Here is an 18,837-nt window from a genome sequence, read left to right as displayed (position 1 = left end):
TGGGATGTCTCCTGCCCTTATTAGTCAAATCGTACATGTATTTTTGTGATGATAATGCCTAGATTCATGTCTAGCCTTTGGAAGAAGACATGCTTTAGCGGAAAGTCCTCTTCTTAGCTATGCCTCCTAAGGTTATTTTCCTGGTTTCTCATTCAAGTCATGTTGTCAGTTTTTGACGGCACCTCCATGCTTTTCGCAGCTTTCGTGCCCAAGTATGTTTCCAGTTCATTAGTACTTCATAATCTTCAACTGGCTTAGACCTTGGATCTTGTTCCTTAGTGTTGTTCATCATCTGGTCAACCTCACCAGGATGGCAATCTGGTTTTCTATTCTATTCTTCTTGTGTCCTCTCATACTGCTTTGTACTATGCTCCTCCTTAGGCACATGTTCCCAAATCTTCCAGTGCCAAATTTTTCCATCTCTTACAATTACTAAAATTTCTGCTTCTTGAGTTGTATATTCAATGAAGTATGTGTGTGCCTAATAATATACTTAGAAGTTTTAGTCTGATGCCTTGGAATGATGCCTTTTCTTTTCCTCATTGTGTAGCTAAAGAGCAGTCCCTGTTCTGAAATTTATAGATATAAGTGCGCATGTGCACACAGCTATCACCTCTGTACTACTCCTCTACCTGTGTTCGCATATGTGTGCGTATTCACGTGGAATAATTGCACTGATTAAATAACTCATCGGACTTCTTTTTCTTTACCATCAGCATCTCCTTTAATTTGGCTGTTGTCGGAGAGGCTGATGTAGGAGTCCTGGAAGAGCTTGGCTCACAGTATAGTTTGATTTCTCTTAAGAGAGCTGATGTCTGGTTTTTGTTTTAACTTTTGGCTGTGCTCTATTGCCTTAGCTACTCTGCAAGAAATGATTTGTAAAATAGGAATTTTTACTCATTACTCTGGAGCAACACATACTATGGATTAACCTAGGAAGATCTACAGTGTATTTTTTGTTGGGAAGGATGCATATCAAAAGGATGGTGTAACAGTGTTGTCAGAATCATGGAAGACTGTTTATAACTCTCGTCTCCTGAGCGATTTCCTGCAGCCCATTATTGTAGTAATGGGCTGAATTATGAAATAACTTAAAAATCAGTTAGACCTGTCAACAGCGTAATGGTTTTTGTTGGTTTGGTGACATAGCTAATAGTTCTAAACACAGGGAAATGATACAGGAAAAAACATTTTCATTTTATTTGAAGTAAAGTTTTTATTGTATTCAAACACCTCTTTCATGCAAAAAAATGGAGAAAAAAAAATCTGCCTCTAAACAACTGTTCAGGAAACAGCTGGAGTGAGAATGATTTGAAAACTGTGACATCTTGACTGAATGAGCTGATAGGAAACCAGATGCTACCACAGCCATGGAGCAGGCGTAAACCAGAACTGCTATTGGGAAGTAATGCAAACTAATTCCTGTCACAGAAACTAAAGCTGTGCCAATATTTCAAATGACTTCTGTGTTTAGTAACTCTCTTGACTTCTTGCACTTTGTCTTGGACTGTAAACCTTGTTTCTTGTTGTGGGTTTGTTGTTGTCATTTGGAGCTTTTCCTCAAGAGAGTTTAAACTGAAGTATGACAAACATCTCTTTCACTTTGCCTGTGCTATGAGATGGGAATGGAAGCAAGTCCCTAAAAAGGGGGGGGAGGGKAGGGTTGCAAAATGAATTTTTTCTTCATGATAAGTACTGCAGTAACTTTTCAGTTTATTCTTTTGGGAGGGACTTTTTTGTTTTTTGTATATGTGCCTGCTTCTTTGCTCAGTCTCCCCCATTTACTACCTTTTAAAAAACCTTTAAAATTCTGCTCCTTTAATATAGAGAAAAACCAATGTCTTTAAATACAAATTCAGTGTTAGAATGCTGATACTCACTGTAATGGACTGGTAACATGGCTTGAATTCAAGCTTTTGACCTTTTGGTAATCTTCATATTGGAAGTGAATCTAAAACTCTGCTGCTGAAAAATAGGATTCTTTTGCTTTGATCCCAAGAAAATTATATGTAGGGAAAATGAAAGAAAACATGCAAACTATGAAATCAATCCAGTGTGTGTGATAAACTGATAAATTCTTATACGAATGCAGTCACTGAAACATGTCAAGATAAGTATTCTGTGACCCACTAAATAAGTATTAAATGCAGAAATGAAAGTTGTCTTGCCATTACCTATGTGTTTCCTATCACTTACGGATTAAAAAAGGGCAGAAGAGCACACAGTACATCTGACCCACACAGGCCGCTTCGTCTACATGTTTCTTTTCCAGCAGCTGGCAAACATGTAAAAATGAGTATCAGAATAGAAACCATAGATGTCCCTTACTTTAAAACTGAGCAAACATGTAATGTAGCACTTCAGGGTGACTTTCATAATACTAGGTGTCAACTAGGACTATAGTACAAAGAAAATTAAACTAATTAGCAAACAAATGCTGTTTAAGCTAATACAGGCTTTTCCAACTGTATGTTTGCTTAAGGAATGTAAAATTCTGAATCACATGAAGTGACTGGATTTATTAACATGTGATTCTCTTGTGCAGGATGCTGGAAAGATATGGATGTATTTCTCCCCACCCCCTGATTATTTTTCATAATCCGTTAAACTTTTCCATGAGCAAAGATAAAAATAAGTTATAATGTGACTGCTTTCCCCMTGTTCTTCAATTATGAAATAAAATAGACTATCAAATCAGACATGGCTTATCTAGTTCTTTTTCTGCTGTTACCCTTTCAATTGAAAAAAAGGGCTTTTTTTCCCCTGACCACAGCTTTAGCAGTGAAGCTTTTTGGATAAAGCATATGGAAGCTTTACTTTTTTTTTTWAATTTCAATTAGTAGTCTCCTCTGCATAGCTAGGAAAATATTAAACTTCTTACGTGTACTCTTGTGCCTTAATCTGCCCTATAAGGGTGCAAGTCATCTCATGAAATCCCTTAAAATAACACTATATGCACTTCATGAGGTAGACTGCTTTAGGTAACTTGGACTGAGAGTAGCAGCAACATAACAGTTTTACAACAGCAAGATGACACTTTGGATTGTTTATATTTGTATGTCTTCCAAAGCAGCTTAAATCTAGTTTTACTGGAAAAACACAATTGCAGTTCGTGAACCAGCTGTGTGATCCGGGAGGAAAATGTGAGTGCGCGGCAGGAGCGAGGGCCTGTGCGCCTGCCTCTTGGTAGACGAGGGACTGCAGGCATCACGGAGGCAGCAGGATGCAAATCTTTAGCAGGTTTCATTATGTTTGGGAGCTGGTAAGTTAGTCATTTATCCAGTTTTTTGGACAAAAAGGTGAGATCAGCATATGGAAGACTGCTTGTAGGGGTGTGGGCTTTTTTTTTTTTTGATGGCATGATAAGATAAACTGGAGGCAGCTTGATGCTTTTTGAGAATGTCTGTGTAATAAAGCTGTCAAACACTGTTGAAACTACACTGATGTTTGAATGTTTGTGCTTATTTGAGGTCTTTAATGTTCAGTGTGTTTTGAATTGGAAAACAGAATATTAGGGTTATGAAATTTTGAATAATAAATGTCTGAATTTGGGATTTTTAAGAAGCTTTTATTTGTAATCTGTCTTTATTCGGAGGACTATRTATGATAGTTTATATCATAGACTATATGATAGTCTATAGACTATATGATAATTCTTGAAATTTTCATTTTTTCAGTGATCTTCTGCTGGTGAAGAAAAAGTCTAGACTAACATTTTGGACATAATTTTTAATCCATTAAGATTGGTAATAGCTGGAAGTATAGGTCATTTTATGGAATTTGGTGCTCTGCTGGCCTGGGGGCATGAAAGGCCCTTTTCGACATTGATAACCACTTCACTGTCTTGATTAACTAACCCTTGGTTGAACCTTAATCGCTCTTTTTCCTGTGCCTCACACCCTTAGTGTTTGGCAGAATAGCGTTTTCTCTTCAGTCTTTTCATAACCTGTTAAAATGCTACCCCTGAGAGGACTTATCAGTGAGAAAAAAAATTGTACAGACTCTATCTACTTTTTCCTTTCAGTTCTGGTTATGCTTCTTTTTGACTGCTTAATGTTCAGTTAGGATGGGATTTCATTTATTTATGTATTTTTCCCTAAACTAAAATAACTATAGGATAAAGTTGTTTAGCTTGGATATAACTATGCTGGATTTAAAGGTGCCTCATCCTTTGTAGCTTAACAATTTGCATATATAAGAGTAAATAAGTTGTATACCAAAAAAATTGTGTGCAGGCTGGAATATTACATAGGATTGGTACTTTTTTGAAACTGATTTAGTCTTTTCTATAGCCTCCCCCCCCTCCCCACCCCAATACAGAAAAGGAGCATAGTGAAAACCAGAGATTTACAGAGGTACTTTTTGTTAACTGCAAATGTCAGGTCTTATTTTGTTTGTGTTTTGGGGTTTGTTTGGTGTGGGGTGCAGTTTTTTTGGTTGTGTTTTTTTTCTTTGTGAGAAGTATCTTCTGGTGGTATGCAAGAGTGACAGTCTTATACAATGTCCTGTCTCTTAGTTTTTGAAATTTAGGTGCCTCTCCCCCCATCCCCCATGAAACTTTATTTCCAGTGATGAGTCTCGTCTGCCCTTGTTAAGGGGAGGAAGAAGTCTCCATGTGTTGCTAATCAACTGAAATCTGAGCTAGTTGCATGTATATTATTTTGTTCTCTGGACATGGCTTGATACTAAATTATGTCACTTCATGTGCACTTTTTCATGCATCTCAGTAGCTGTTAGCCTCCTACTCATTGAATCATTGAATACCTGAACCCCCTAGCTTTTGCCCAAGAAAGAGGTTCATGCTGTTTCAGACAGGATACAAAAGCAGATAATCACCACATGCATCACTACTTAGTCTACTCTACCTTCTCCAGGAACATGAAGCAGTTAACCTTTCTAAAAAATGCAGTGGTGTACTAGAAAAGAGCTGTTATTAGACTTAAAAACCAAAATAACCACCCCATCCATATTCTCTTGTCCTACTCCTAACTTCATATTCTTGTCCAAGATTACAAAGAAGAAAATTACTCCTAAGTTCTCATCATCTTTGTCAGCATCTTGATTGCTCATTGATAGCATCATCTTTGCTGCTGCCTGTCCCCTAAACTCTGACGCAGCTCACTTGTCTGGCGACCGAGCTGAAGGCGGCAGCCCCACTGGCTCCGTACAGTCTTCAGCCACGGGCTGCCGCTGCTTCTGTGCAGCTTTGACTCCTGTAACTTCACCCCCCTCTCCCCTGCCTCACTCTCCTTTTTTGTTGGAATATATGAGACCTTGGAGTCAAAGGCTTTTTTTATATATTTCTGGGATGTAAAAATGCTCTAGTGGACTCRATAGTCTCATACTGTGCGTCTTTGGTCAGCGCTGATCCCTGTTCCTTCTCCCATGCATGTATTTAATAACTTCTTTTAACATGTGACTTAGATTATGAAAGATTAATGCATTTGAATGTCCACTTATGYTCTGTCCTAACAGGAATGAGATGACCAGATGACTTAGACCTCTTTGAAAAATCTCACTGTGTTAGAGAAATCCCACTCATGTTCAAAGCTCAGGAAAGATGCAAGGAAAAGGGTTTCATATTTTTAACATGGGAGTTAACTATAAAGCAGATGGCATAATTTTTAATAATGGTCAACCTTTTTTATATGTTAATATGCTATGTGCTCATTCAATAATGACACATTTTTCTACTGTTTGCAGTTTCTCCTAGAAGGTATCTTAAATTTGTTCTCTAGATTTTAGATAATACTGTACCCCTCTTTGGGGTGTAGACACCTGGAAACTCTTTATGAAATTATAGCAGTTTTGCATTTCCTTCCTCATTATATGACATCCAATTTCTTGATTTATTTCTTTCTTGTATCTTTCCTAGTTCTGGAATGCAGCTTTTCTGATCCAGAGACTTTTTCTGTCTTCCCTCCTCCTCCCCTGCAGTCTTTGAAAAGATGTTTGGTAAAATAATTAAATAATGCAGTCTTACTGTTCCGGATCTTATAAAGTAAAAATAGTCTTCAGCATCTTGATCTTCTAAAAATAGTATTTTATAAAGTGGCAGAAGCAGAGATTAATTGCAATGTTGCAAGCAAAACATTATTCCTAAATGTTTACCCTTTTTGACACTAATGCTGCTAATATTTGAAGCTTCATTTGAGACTACAATGTATCTTTCTTGTTTTGTTTCTTTGCATTAGGATTACTCCAGTGATGATACTAAATTAGAATACAATGTAGATGCAGCCAATGGTATTGTTATGGAAGGTTATCTATTTAAGCGAGCCAGCAATGCCTTCAAGACTTGGAACAGGTAATTCTTCAGAACCTCTCTTTAGTAGTTTGTAATGATACTATTTGTTAAGCYAAATTCTGGTCTGGCTTGCAACCCATGTAACCCACTGATTCCACAGATTTGCCCAAGATGTTGAGTTTTGACAAAAAATTTAGATTGCTCTGTTAATTACACTAGAGATGACACTTACTTGAAAGCCATTTCTCCTTATTTTCTGTTATTTTGTTCTGTTCCTAGTTGTTTGCAAGCCTTTTTCTAAGAATGTGTCTTAAAGTCTAAAGAAGTCCTGTGTATGGAAGGCTTACTTTGTGGCCACAATCTGACTCTGTAATTGCATTCTTGCCTTGCTTTGAGGCTGACACAGAACAATTTTTGTATTGCATATTGTRTACAATCGTAAATGCAAGCAGTGGGAAAATAAGTGTTAGGAGACTTAAAATTAAATGAAAGTTTTATAGCCAGTGGAAGCAGGAAAACACAGTGAAGGACTCAAGTACTATTATTCTTCCTGAAAAATAGACATGTAATTGTTAATCTTTACAGTTCCTGTGCTGTGCAATGAATTTCTCTTAGTAGTTCTGGTAGTCCTGCTAGGAATTTAAAATACACTGTGAGTCTTGTCTCTTTAACAAGGTATCTTTTATGATTGTTTAAACATTTTTCCTCATTGAACAGGATTTCTTTTGACTTTCCAATAGTCAAGTTTCCTTACATTTCTTTAAGGAAACATTATATATGCTGGAGCGCTTACTCTATAGATGGATGCAGTTCTTGAATTCTGAAGTAAATTTGTTTTGATATAGGGCTGCTCTTACCATCTCATACTCCCCTATTTGCAGAAGTGCTTTTATTAAAGTATTGTTGTGTTTCAAAGGCCAGAATGTACATTTGGATATGTTGTTGGAAATGTGTATTTCATTTGTTTTTCAGTGGTTTACTAGTGAACCTTTTATTAATGCAGAAGCATTTATAAGCATTAAGTAGCATTAGTTGGATTTCTTTCACGTATGCTGGGTTGTTGGCAAGGTGTTTTATTACGGAAATGTTAAACTGAGCAAAAAAWATATATATATTTTTAATGAAAGTCTCTTTGTTAATCAAGTGGACAGTTTCTGGTCAGCCTGAACTGTTGGTGTTGCTGATACGCTCTATCAGTAATACTAATAGATGCATCTGTTGTTGCTGTAGAGAGGTCATTTTACTGACACATGAGACTGTTGGGGTTGGTAGAACATTTTTGTTCAAGTATTTAAGAAGTTAAACATTACTTAACATTTTCTGCGTATTTGGAAGATATTGTAGTAGGGCCTCTTATAACTAGTCCTGCCGTAGCTAATTGTTTCTTGTCTTGAGCTTGAAGAATATTATTATTACTATTACTACTACTATTTCTCCTGTAAAATATATTTTGAAGTAGATACAGCCTTCTGCAGTCTGGACCACAAAAGTGGATAACAGATTTAAGACCTAACGTTTCCTACTTCTGCTAATTCAAAACATGTTAATCTGAAACAACAAACCTTTTAGAAGGGCTTGGCTTCGTTCCACTCTGAATAAAGCCAGGGTCTGGCTAGTGGGCTGAGGAGCAGCTCTGCTGAAGGGGACCTGTGGGCCTCGGAGGCAGCAAGCTGGGCAACACCCAGCAGTGAGGGCCGGCAGCAAAGCGGCCAGCAGCTTTGTGGATTACGTTAACAGGACCCCCAGTCGTTAAGTCGAGGGAAGTGAATATATCCCCCTTTACTCTGCCCTTGTTAGACTGTTTAGACTGTTGGTCTAAGACACCATGCCCAGCTTTGCGTCCCCCCAGTACAAGAAGCACAGGGACAAACTGAAGCAGGTTTAGCAGAGCTCCATCAAGACAGTCAGGGCTGGAGTACTCACCCTTTGAGGAGAGGCAGAGGAATTGGGGTTGGGTAGCCTGGAGGAGAAAAGGCTTTGGGGAACCTAATAGCAGCTGTCCAACACCTGTGAGGTGGTTATCAGTAAGATGGAGCCAGGTTCTTTACAGCAGTGCATGGGACAAGAGACAGTGGACATAAATTGAAATGGGAGGATCCAACTGGTAATAAGAAAAATCTTTTCACCTTGAGGACAGTCAAGCATTGGAAGAAGCTTCCGAGAGTAGTTGCACAGCCTCCATCCTTGGAGGCAGGTTTTCAACCTGGTCTGATTTTGCAAGTGACCCTGCTTTGAGAAGGAGGGTGGACTAGAGACCTTCTGGGATTCTTTCCACCCTGAATTATTCTGTGGTTCTCTGAACCTGGTAGAGGGCCCTGATGTCTTGCATCTTGGGACATCGCAAGTTATAGCAAATAGGGATTGCCTCACTTAAATCTCTACAGACTGATACAAGGGCTGCTGGTCACAATAAGCCTGTGTCAATACTGGCAAGCAGTGTGGAACTGTGAGAGTATATTTGTAGAACACACGTTTGGTGCTGCAATCCCAGTGTCCACATTTGCATGTGATTCTGAGGGGTTTTACTTTGGACTATCTCTAGTCTGGTCCTGCAGACTGAATATGCACTTGCAATTGTAATAATATCTAAGTTAGTTTTATCCAAATAGAATTCAGAGTTCTCCAAGACAACCCCGTGGGAACCAAAAAGTGGTAACTGGAGAAAACTGGGAGTTGTGCTTCAACAGCACATCCCAGTCTGGATTCAGATGCTAGTGTAAGCACACTTTGAGAAAACTCCACAGTAGCAGGGTAGGAGGTCGTCCTTAGCTGAATCCTCAGCAGGCTGGAAGAGTCCTTTTTGCAAGGTCTTGTGTAGGGTTGACTGCAGCCTCTTGATGTCTGAAGACAAACCTGAGACTCCCTCTCTGGGTTGTCTTCTGGTTGTCATAAAGGCCTTGCCCTGTGGGAAGGGAACAGAAGAAAGCAGGACAGCAGGTTTCAGTGTTGGAAGGTAGCTGAGAAATATTATCCCTCCACTTGGCTTCGTACCTATTAATACAACACACATCTTTCCTTGAAATGATAGAGTAGGACTGGATTAAAACTGATTTCAGTCTGTTGAACATTTAAGACTGACACAGAATAAATGTAGGGAAGTCATAATTAGGATATACAATGACATTCTTTGGGGATAAGTTTATAGATTTGAACATACGCTATCAAAACAAAGACAAAAAATAAGTAATTTAAGAGAGCCAAGATAACACTAATGAATCAGGGGTCCCTAATTTTAAGATATGCTTTATATTTGCTTATGTTTTCATTTTTTCTTCTATCATGAGTATACAATAAACCTAACTCTTTAGCCTCTTTATCTTAGATTCTCTATAATTTATCTCGTTGTTAGTGATAGGCTAGTTGGATGTTTCAGAATTACGCAGTGAGTAACACTGGGCATGATAGATATAAGCCATCAGTGTTTAGAAATCGAATCAATCATATGTTAGCTTTGTCCTTAATGTGTTTACAAACCATTACTAATTGTTGTGAAACTCTACTGAAATATCCTACATAAAATAAACATTCAAAGTTGTTCTTAATGAAGACAGCTTTTAATTAGTTTCTGAATCTAGCCCTGCTTTCTTTGTTTTTTAATGAAATRGAGAAGTATTTTTAACTTATTTTTATTTCCAAATACATTTGTAACTCAGATCGCTACATGTTAGATACCRCAGTGTCATTGCCTGTTTTCATTGCCGAAGACTGATGATGGGATGCTTTATTGACATAGTGGTGTAGTTTCACCTACACAGAGAATTCTTAAAGTTCACCGTGTATTAAGGGCTGGAGGGTATTTCCAGTCACTAGGGTACAAAAGTATCATTGCTTTAAACTGTTTTGTGCATAAAAATATAAAATGAAATCCTGAGGCAGGAAACATTTAGAGAACWTGTTATTTGAGGATATTTAGGGCTGAAACCAGAGACCCCAAGAAGGACAAGATATTTTCAAAGTTCTTCTCAGGTAGGTAGACTGCTTTTTCTTACTTCATGCCCATCTGGGGTGGCAGGTGGTGGAATCAACCACCCACAACCACACTGAAACAAAGCCAGGAGAATTTGCCTGGAAAGGAACACTGGAATTTCCTGATGTTCTGAACCTCAGGCAACAGCTCTGACCTTCCTTGCTACCTCCCAGTTGCAATGCTAGTTGTAATTTGTATTTAATATGGTAGTTCCTCTTTTCCCTCTGTTAGTATTGGTTGGTATTTTGATGTCTCCAGATATTTTAAAATACTCTTTAAGGCAATTAACTGCAATTTTTTTTTAACTTAAAAGGACTAGTTTATACTTCCTGGCATTAAAAGCATAGGAGGAAAGGAAATGATACTAGGAATTTTGACGGGGTTTGAGACACATCAGTGTGATTCTAGCTAACAAAATAGAGATTGTTCTGTGATGCTTCCGTGTGCATGTCTTGGTATAAGAATGCATGGACACAAGAGTGGATTATCCTGGGGAAAGTCCAGTTGCTGCAAAAAAATTTGAAGAGTGACAAATCTGTTCCAATGGGGGAAAATTTGTTTTATTTTAATCCAAGCTTACTTCTTCCTAGTAAGATGTAGTTTCTGCCTGGGGTAGCTGGCAGCTTGGGTACGGTTATCTGAAGACTGTTAAGTTAATTTGGGGCTTTTGCATCAAGCTCCCTAGTTCTGGGATAGCTCTGTAAGACACTGGATTAAGAAACAAATAGTTTGTGAGCAGGCTACAGTGGGAACTATTTACAGTGTGACGCTGCTGCTTTTTTGGCTTCTGTTCGTGGCTATCTGTAAGAGCTGAAGATTTTGGAATCTCTTTATAGTGTGGCTAAATGGGTTGTTTATAATGTATTTGGGTGTTTCAGATGATAGTTTAGTGGAAACAAAATGATATATTTATAATGGAGAGTCTCACAGCAACAGGTTTGGAGACCTACTGTTTGAATGTGTTTATCTTTTAGTAAATGATGTATATGCCTTATAGTACAAGGGTCAGGAACTGAAATCAGTTGCATTTATTAGTGYGGAGCAGTAGGTGGAAAACTGTTTTGTCCCATATTTAAAAATAAATAAATAAATCTGTGTTATGGATAAAGGTGTGTGAATAAATGTGTGTGGGAAGAAAAACCTTTAGCAAATACTAGTATGTTCTGAGTAATTTTTTTTAGGTTGGATACATTAAACATTTTCCTTTAATTCTACTGTATTTTCAGATCATGCTAATTCTTTGCTTATTTTGCTCATTTTGCATTTTCATTCCTTTTCCTCCTTTCCCTTATGTTTTAATCCTACCCCATTTTTTCACATGACAGGAAAAAGCCAGATCACATCAGGTACCAACCAGCTTCTTTTATACCTTCCCAATGTTTCTTTGGCACGCAAAAAGCTCTTAATTAACCCTGCATTTAATTTTGATACTTGCAATGGATGTAAAGTGGCTCAGTCTAAGAAAAATAACAGAAGGATTCTGCCTGGGGTGACAGTGCACCTGCTGCTCAACACCTTTAAAAGAATTAGAAAGGCTGATCACATGCTCAGAAGTTTGAGTGCAGAAACTAAGTTTATGATCACCTTAATTCCTATATAGCTAAAAATAACTCAGTGTTTTGCCTTTTTCTAATTTAAGTTGGTGAGATTTTTCTCATCAACTGCACTGGAATTAGAAACGGCACTTTTAAATGTTGTGCGCTCTTAATCGTTCTGTTTTATTTGCATGCTGATGGCAAACAAAATTATTCCCCTTTGAAAATCAATAAAAATGATTCAAATTTTATATAAAATTCGAGTCATTTTTTTCTTGTTGGTCTTCATTCTCAGAAATTTGAAATGCTCTTCGCTGGTTTTTGTACCTTTTCTATTTAACAAATTGATTCATTTATTTTTTTTAAATGTGTAGGTATAAATTAGAAGAAAACAGTTAAGTTTCTAAACCCAAACAGCTTCATTTAAGTACTACCATAAATACAGTGGGTCAACATGAATTACTTTAAGACTTCCCTAAGTATACTTCCTCCTTCACCATGCTTTTCTCCTACTTTTTTCAGTGACAGAATGACACATTTAAAGAAACTTTGATAACACTCAATACTTACAGCACACATAGTCTTAAAGATTTAATTCTTCAAAGAGGGTAGATATGGTATATCCTTATAACACCTTCAGTCCATATATACTATGTCTCAAAAGTTCCTGGTTGTCACTGCCTTTGGCAGTGCAGTACCAGTCTGTTTTGTACAGTAATAAATAATGTTTATTGATGAGACTTGGCTAATTAGAGATAATTTGGAAAGTTTGGACCCAGAGAACGTTGTTACTTTGGCCTCAGTAAAATTGCTCCGGTGCAGACACGTTGGACCTAAGGCTAACCCTTCTCATTTATATTTCAAAGCATATAATGAAGTAAATTATTTTTTTTTTCTGTCGACATAACCTTAATTGAGGCCAGTTCACAAGTGCGAACTACAAGTTTACCTCCCCCCCCCCCCCAATAAATGTTTCTTAAAAATTTTTTTTTGGCTGGGCTAAAATTTTTTTCTTAAACAGATTTCACTTCTCTACTGGGGGAGAAAAGTCATGGAATACTTTTAGACTAGACTTTGAAGATGACACAATTCTGTTCAGTTTGTATACTCATTTATATCCAGTTTATCAGACTGGAGTTTATTTACTCTAATGACTCACTAAATATATAAATATACAACAAATGAAGCATTGCATTAATGAAGTTAGTCGTACTACTACATAATGGTTATTATTAGGGATTTGCTCCATTGCATGTTATCTTGGGGCAGTGCTGCATTTTTCCTTYGTCTCTTAGGCACTGCTTTTCATGTTTCTAATTGGTGTACGTTCAAAAGCAAAGAATAAATCTGGGTTTATTTTCCTTTTCTGGTCTGCTTTTTAGCTGAACTATCTATTTAAATATTAGCAATAACCTCCCTTATGCTTGGATTAGAGGCTTAGTTACTGCATCTGGTTGTGTTTTTTTTTTCTTTTTTTATAGATGGTAAAGGTGATACCTTTTAAATAGCAGTGACCAAAACAACTCTTGTGAAAAAATTGAAAAAGTAGTTAACTTCTTATTTAATTATCTTAGCCCAAAGAGATGACCATTATTATGTTGGAAATCCAGTATTTCAGGAGATCCTGTTGTTGCTTTTTTTAAATTAAATATATCCGCACAACATTTGAAAAGAATGATTGTTAAAAGGTAGAATCTCATCTGTCTACTAGGTACTAACTTTTGTAACAAACACTAGATTTTCTGATATGGATCTAACTTTTTTGTGTATCTTTTGTATATCTTTCACAGTTGTTTTTTCTCTTAACAATTTTTTGTGCTTCTTTTCCTGAATGGCTTGTGGTGGTTGGAATATGTGGAGCCCTCTTGTTACTAACCTAGTAACAAGCTATAGATTGGTATTCAGCAGTTTATGGAGAATTAGAAGATAAGTTTCAATAGCATCTTTTGGGTGCTGTTAGCATTCAAGCCAATTAGCAGTGCAGAAAAAAGTGACGCGCTGTACGAGTGGGGTATTGGAGGTAATGGCTTTAATATGGCACGGTAAACACAGGCTCATATTATAAGCCCGAACAAAGCAAATAATTCTGAATTTCACTGCAGTACTGAATTATTTTTTACATTCTCTAACTTTCTCCAATTCAAAAAGAGATGATCAGTTAGCTTTTCTTATTTTGTGCATCCCCAGGAGAGCTAGAAAGGGTTGGTTATATTTGTTAGGTGTGGGGGTGTTTTTATTTTATTTTTTTATTTGATGGCCTGTTGAACACAGTTGTTGAAGGTCTGAGATACTCGTAATTTTTCCTGAATGTGAGTAACTTTTTGGTTCTCAAGTGTTACAGCACTATTAATTGCATCCTATTTGGACACTAAGTTTGATAATGAGGGATACAGTTCAGTTTTTTTCGTGCTATCTTTTTCTGGATTTTTATAGGATGCCTGAATTTAATCTCTTTGAAGTAGTTTTCCATGAATTTGAGGCTAAAATTAGGATCCTACTTAAAACACTTTTTTTTTGCACAATCTTTTTTTATTTCATCATATAAAATTTTAAAAAATGTTAAATACAGTGAGACATTAAATACTCATATGGGATGGTAATGTTGTGCCTTAGTAAACTGTTTTCTAGTTCCACTCCTGAAAATATTTCAGGGGTGAGTGGGGAGTTTAAGTATTCTTGTTTGTCAAAGTATTTGAAATGTAAATCAAATAATCACTTAAAACTTCAGCTTGCTGTTAAAATACTTAAGTATATGTTCTTTGAAATGAAAACATTTTGTATGATAGCTTAACTAATGTTGCGATAACACGAATGTATTTGTTTARGACTCAAATTATTTAAACCTTGCTTTATCTTTTCTGTTTTGTCTCTGCTTTTTCCTTGTTTCATTATTCTCATGGAATCCTTGTCCAAACTGACTGCGGCATCACACCTGTGAACTCTTTATGCAGTGTTTCTCTGTAGACTGTATGTTAGCCCGTTGCAGTCAAATAAGCACTGTAAAATCAATTATGTGTTGTTTGGATGTCTTTTTATTTAAATAGGCGCTGGTTCTCCATACAAAATAACCAACTTGTGTACCAGAAGAAATTTAAGGTGGGTATCGAGGATGGGCTTGGGAGAGTTTGGTGGGGGCGATGGTTCCCTCCCTGGGCGAGGGGCAGCAGTGAGTCCTCGCACTGACGTCCTGTGTGCTCTTGAGCAATCCCCTTCATTTTCTAAATTCGTTTTTCCTTTTTTAAAATGAGAGCGATACCTACAGATTTTGAGATTCCTGCATGGTCATCTGCAAGCACATACTTTATTTTTTACTGTTTTTTACCTTCTTGCAGAGAAGAGGTATGGAGAGTTGTTACAGCCTGTTGATCCCAAAAGGCTTGTACACACTTGCTGGCAGACTAAATATTCTGTGCTGTTCTTTGAATAGTTGTTTTTAACTCCTTAAAGACTTGCCAGATTCCCACACCCAATTTAAATGCTTTTAAAAATAAAAAATAAAAAATCCATCTATCTATCCAGGAAATGAATGCATGAAAAATCTTTGTTGTGAAACAGTTGTGGATAATCCATGTATCTGATGTATCTGATACTGCAAACGTATGGCAATTCAGTGGTAGATGTCAGTATTTTCGCCAGCGGAAGAGTACAGTTCTTACCATCACAGCTGCTGTTTATTACAGCTGCAAATGCAACTCTACCCCCAAACAGTAGAAGCCAACCTTTTTAATCAACGTTTGGGCAGGAGTTCCTTTATTTTGCTGGTCTAGAAGCAGCTTTCGCACTGAATAGCCATAACTGTTTGTAGTGCTGGGGAAAAAACAGTATAAAACTCTATACAGAAGGATGATAAAAAGGACARTTTTGTGACAGTTCATTTCTTTGCGATATTAACAGACCAGGTTCAGAGTCTATTAATTGTTATCTGACACTATCACATCATGGGCTATGGTCTTTCTGGTTGTAAAGGAAAGCAAACTGTTAAGTTTGCATTAGCCCATTTGAATCAGGCAGGTTGTGTTTGTGAATTCCAGTTGCGTTTTTTTCTTAATATTATATGACAGAAGCCACTTTTAGAAAGACTATTCTTCTAAAAATGCTGTTAGCCCATAATAAATGTTTTGAATCAAGTTTTCAAAACCCGCACATCCCAGCTTGCTTTTTGTATGTGGCACTTACAGTGTTGCGGGGTTAGCTGGGATCTTTCTGATTCATTCGCTAGTTGGCTGCATCTCTTTTCAGACAGTATCTTGGAATTCCTTTGAATATTGCTGATTACATTTAAGCTGTTGATTATTTAATCAATTTGATTGTAGGTAAAAAGGCATTCTCCAAAGGCTCTATTTAGATTTTCATAAAATATAACTAAACAATAAAACATAACTAAATATTTCTTGCTAAGTATATCTGATACTTCTTACTTAATATTTCATCTTATCTGTTTACTTATTTTTGTAGAAAAACTTGTCTTAAATTAATAAAATTAACTGAGAAATAGTTTGAGACTATGAGCAACTTTCTTTTCTTTTTTCTTCTATATGTGACTTGTTTTATTCATTTTGTCTCTCTCTTTTTTTTTTTTTTTTTTTTTTCTTCAGGATAATCCCACGGTGGTAGTTGAAGATTTGCGGCTTTGCACAGTTAAACACTGTGAGGACATAGAAAGACGTTTTTGTTTTGAGGTGGTTTCACCAACAAAGTAAGGAGAAGTGAGGGAGCTGTGCTTATTTAAAAAAAAAAAAATTGTTACATTCAGTTGTCTTGAAATAGAAGATGAATGTATCTCTTGGGACAGATCAAAACAGGAAAAATATGTGAACAATTTTGTTCTCTGAAACTTTGGATCAAGAGTAAGTGATACTATGAGAAGTGTTCCTAGTATTTAGTTTACTTTTGACATTGAAATAAACATGCATTCTTGTGCTTTCTGTATAAATAGTTGGTGGCTGTTGAGGTGTTACAGCTTAGTGGTAGCTGACACTGTCAAGCTGCTTAGTGATATAGAAAACAGCTCTCAGTTACTCCAGATAATTTGTAATTGGCACAATGAGATGCAAACATAGAACAAGGCAGGGTTTCAGGAACGTTAAATTACACTTCAGAACACACTAAATGAAACTACCAAATAAAAATATTTGTTTCAGCTCTGTCAGCGCAGTCTGTTGGTTGTATTTGGAGAAACGTGGCAGCCCTGCCAGAGCAAGGGCAGGACATTGATTTCACATTAATGATTTATGACATCAGCCATATTTAACTCTTTGATATAAGGTCAGCCTGCTTCTAGGTTGGGATGTTAGCTACACACCCTGCTCCTACTTATTTATTTTCCTCTTAATAGATAGCTGTCTTAACATTTGCATTGTCATCTGTGGTTCATTTTAACATGCATTTTGTTCCTGCCTGCCTGTGCTTATTCAGCCCATAAGTGTTGCGACAGTTATATACTTCATGACTTCCTTTGACTGTTGGTGTGCAACGTAGTTCTTTCTGTTAATGGAAGGCTGCAAAGTCATTTTCTTTTGAAATCAGTGAATTAACCGTGTTTTCAAGGACTGATATCTACATCTTATGTAGATAATCACGGAGGTAAATTGCAGGTAAGGATATAAAAATGAAAAATTCAGGATAATAAAAGAAATAGTTAAACCATTCTCTGGGATACTCCAGGTCCTATCTATATGTTTTTACATTACTTGTAAATAGTTTTGAAACAAGGAATTTGTTGCTTATAAAGGGTCAGCTGCATTGTTATCCCAAAATAGATGGCTTTAACTATTATATAATGCTTACCAGATAATATAAAGAAGTTGATAGCTAGAAACTTTCTCAAGAGTTTGAATTTTAGTGAGCARTGTATTTTCTGATGTGAGCTTGTTGGTCAGTCTTTCTGAATCTGAGTACACGTATGCTTTGTCACAGAAGCTGCATGCTTCAGGCCGACTCAGAAAAGCTGCGGCAGGCATGGATTAAGGCTGTTCAGACCAGTATTGCTACAGCGTATAGAGAGAAAGGGGATGAATCTGAGGTAAGTTTTAAAACAAACAAACAATAGATCCTGAAAAGAAARAAACAGAGAACTCCTTTTATGAGATGGGGTGAAAAAAGAATCCATTGCATGTCTTCTATTGGAAAAGCAATGAAATCTTAAAGGCTATGGTTTTTATCTGTTTTTTTTTTTTCCACTTCATCTTACTAATGTTGCTGTGGCCTGTATGATTTGATGCGATTTTTCTGTAGTGCAGTTAAAATTCACAAGATCAGTGTATACTGTTATCTTCAGTTCTAATAAAAAGCTAAAGACTTTTTCAGTTCTATGGTTTTCCTAGGCTTTAAGTGCAAAAGTTTCTTTTGTAGGGTTCTAGTGCACAGTCAGTATCTGTTGGATCTTCTTTAATTTAGTCGGTCTTGCGCGCGCTCTCTCTCTCTCTTACTCTCTCTCTATTTTTTGTTTTGTTTTTAGAAACAGGAAAAGAAATCATCCCCTTCTACTGGAAGCCTAGAATCTGGCAGCGAGACAAAAGAGAAGTTGTTAAAGGGAGAAAGTGCTCTACAACGGGTTCAGTGTATTCCTGGTAACGCTGCCTGCTGTGACTGTGGTTTGGCAGATCCTCGCTGGGCCAGTATCAACCTAGGAATCACGCTGTGCATAGAGTGCTCTGGTATACACAGGTTGGTGAACTCTTTGGAAATGTATGATTTATGCGTTGCCTTAGTGTGTTGTTTTGCCTCTTTAAATGTACGCAGAAGGAAGATAAGAGACACCTATTTGTAAGCAGACTTAAGGTAACTGCTCTGCCTGCATAAACTAATAGTAAAGCTGTCTGAAGTATGGCATAGCATGCAGTTATGAACTAATATTTCTTTTTATGCTGTTTAGGAGCCTAGGAGTCCACTTTTCAAAAGTAAGATCTTTAACRCTGGATTCATGGGAACCTGAACTTCTAAAGGTATGATAATACCTTTGAAACAGGAGTTTGTTTGGTATTTATATTGTTGGCCTACAGCCAGGGCATCGGAAACCTCAATGCAGAAAACCTTGTATTCATACCTAGTGTATGTTTAGCACTTGTGAGTAGAAAATGTTTATAATT

General features: G+C 36.9%; 1 protein-coding gene across 4 annotated transcripts in view; it reads left to right on the top strand.

Annotated features, from left to right (window-relative positions):
* ACAP2 (ArfGAP with coiled-coil, ankyrin repeat and PH domains 2) overlaps positions 1-18,837 on the top strand; it is a 79,638-nt gene that overhangs the window by 43,276 nt on the left and 17,525 nt on the right. For 3 of the 4 annotated variants that reach the window (XM_026058085.1, XM_026058084.1, XM_026058086.1), the window contains 6 exons: positions 6,195-6,307; positions 14,794-14,845; positions 16,345-16,445; positions 17,666-17,771; positions 18,207-18,415; positions 18,624-18,693. In XM_026058085.1, coding sequence (XP_025913870.1) covers positions 6,195-6,307; positions 14,794-14,845; positions 16,345-16,445; positions 17,666-17,771; positions 18,207-18,415; positions 18,624-18,693 — 651 coding nt within the window. The remainder of the gene's footprint in view (positions 1-6,194; positions 6,308-14,793; positions 14,846-16,344; positions 16,446-17,665; positions 17,772-18,206; positions 18,416-18,623; positions 18,694-18,837) is intronic. The other variant, XM_026058087.1, reaches the window with a different exon arrangement.

The sequence above is a fragment of the Apteryx rowi genome, unplaced genomic scaffold, assembly GCF_003343035.1.
Source record: "Apteryx rowi isolate R43461 unplaced genomic scaffold, aptRow1 scaffold_142, whole genome shotgun sequence".
NCBI lineage: Eukaryota > Metazoa > Chordata > Aves > Apterygiformes > Apterygidae > Apteryx > Apteryx rowi.
This window is presented reverse-complemented; position numbering and strand designations above follow the sequence as displayed.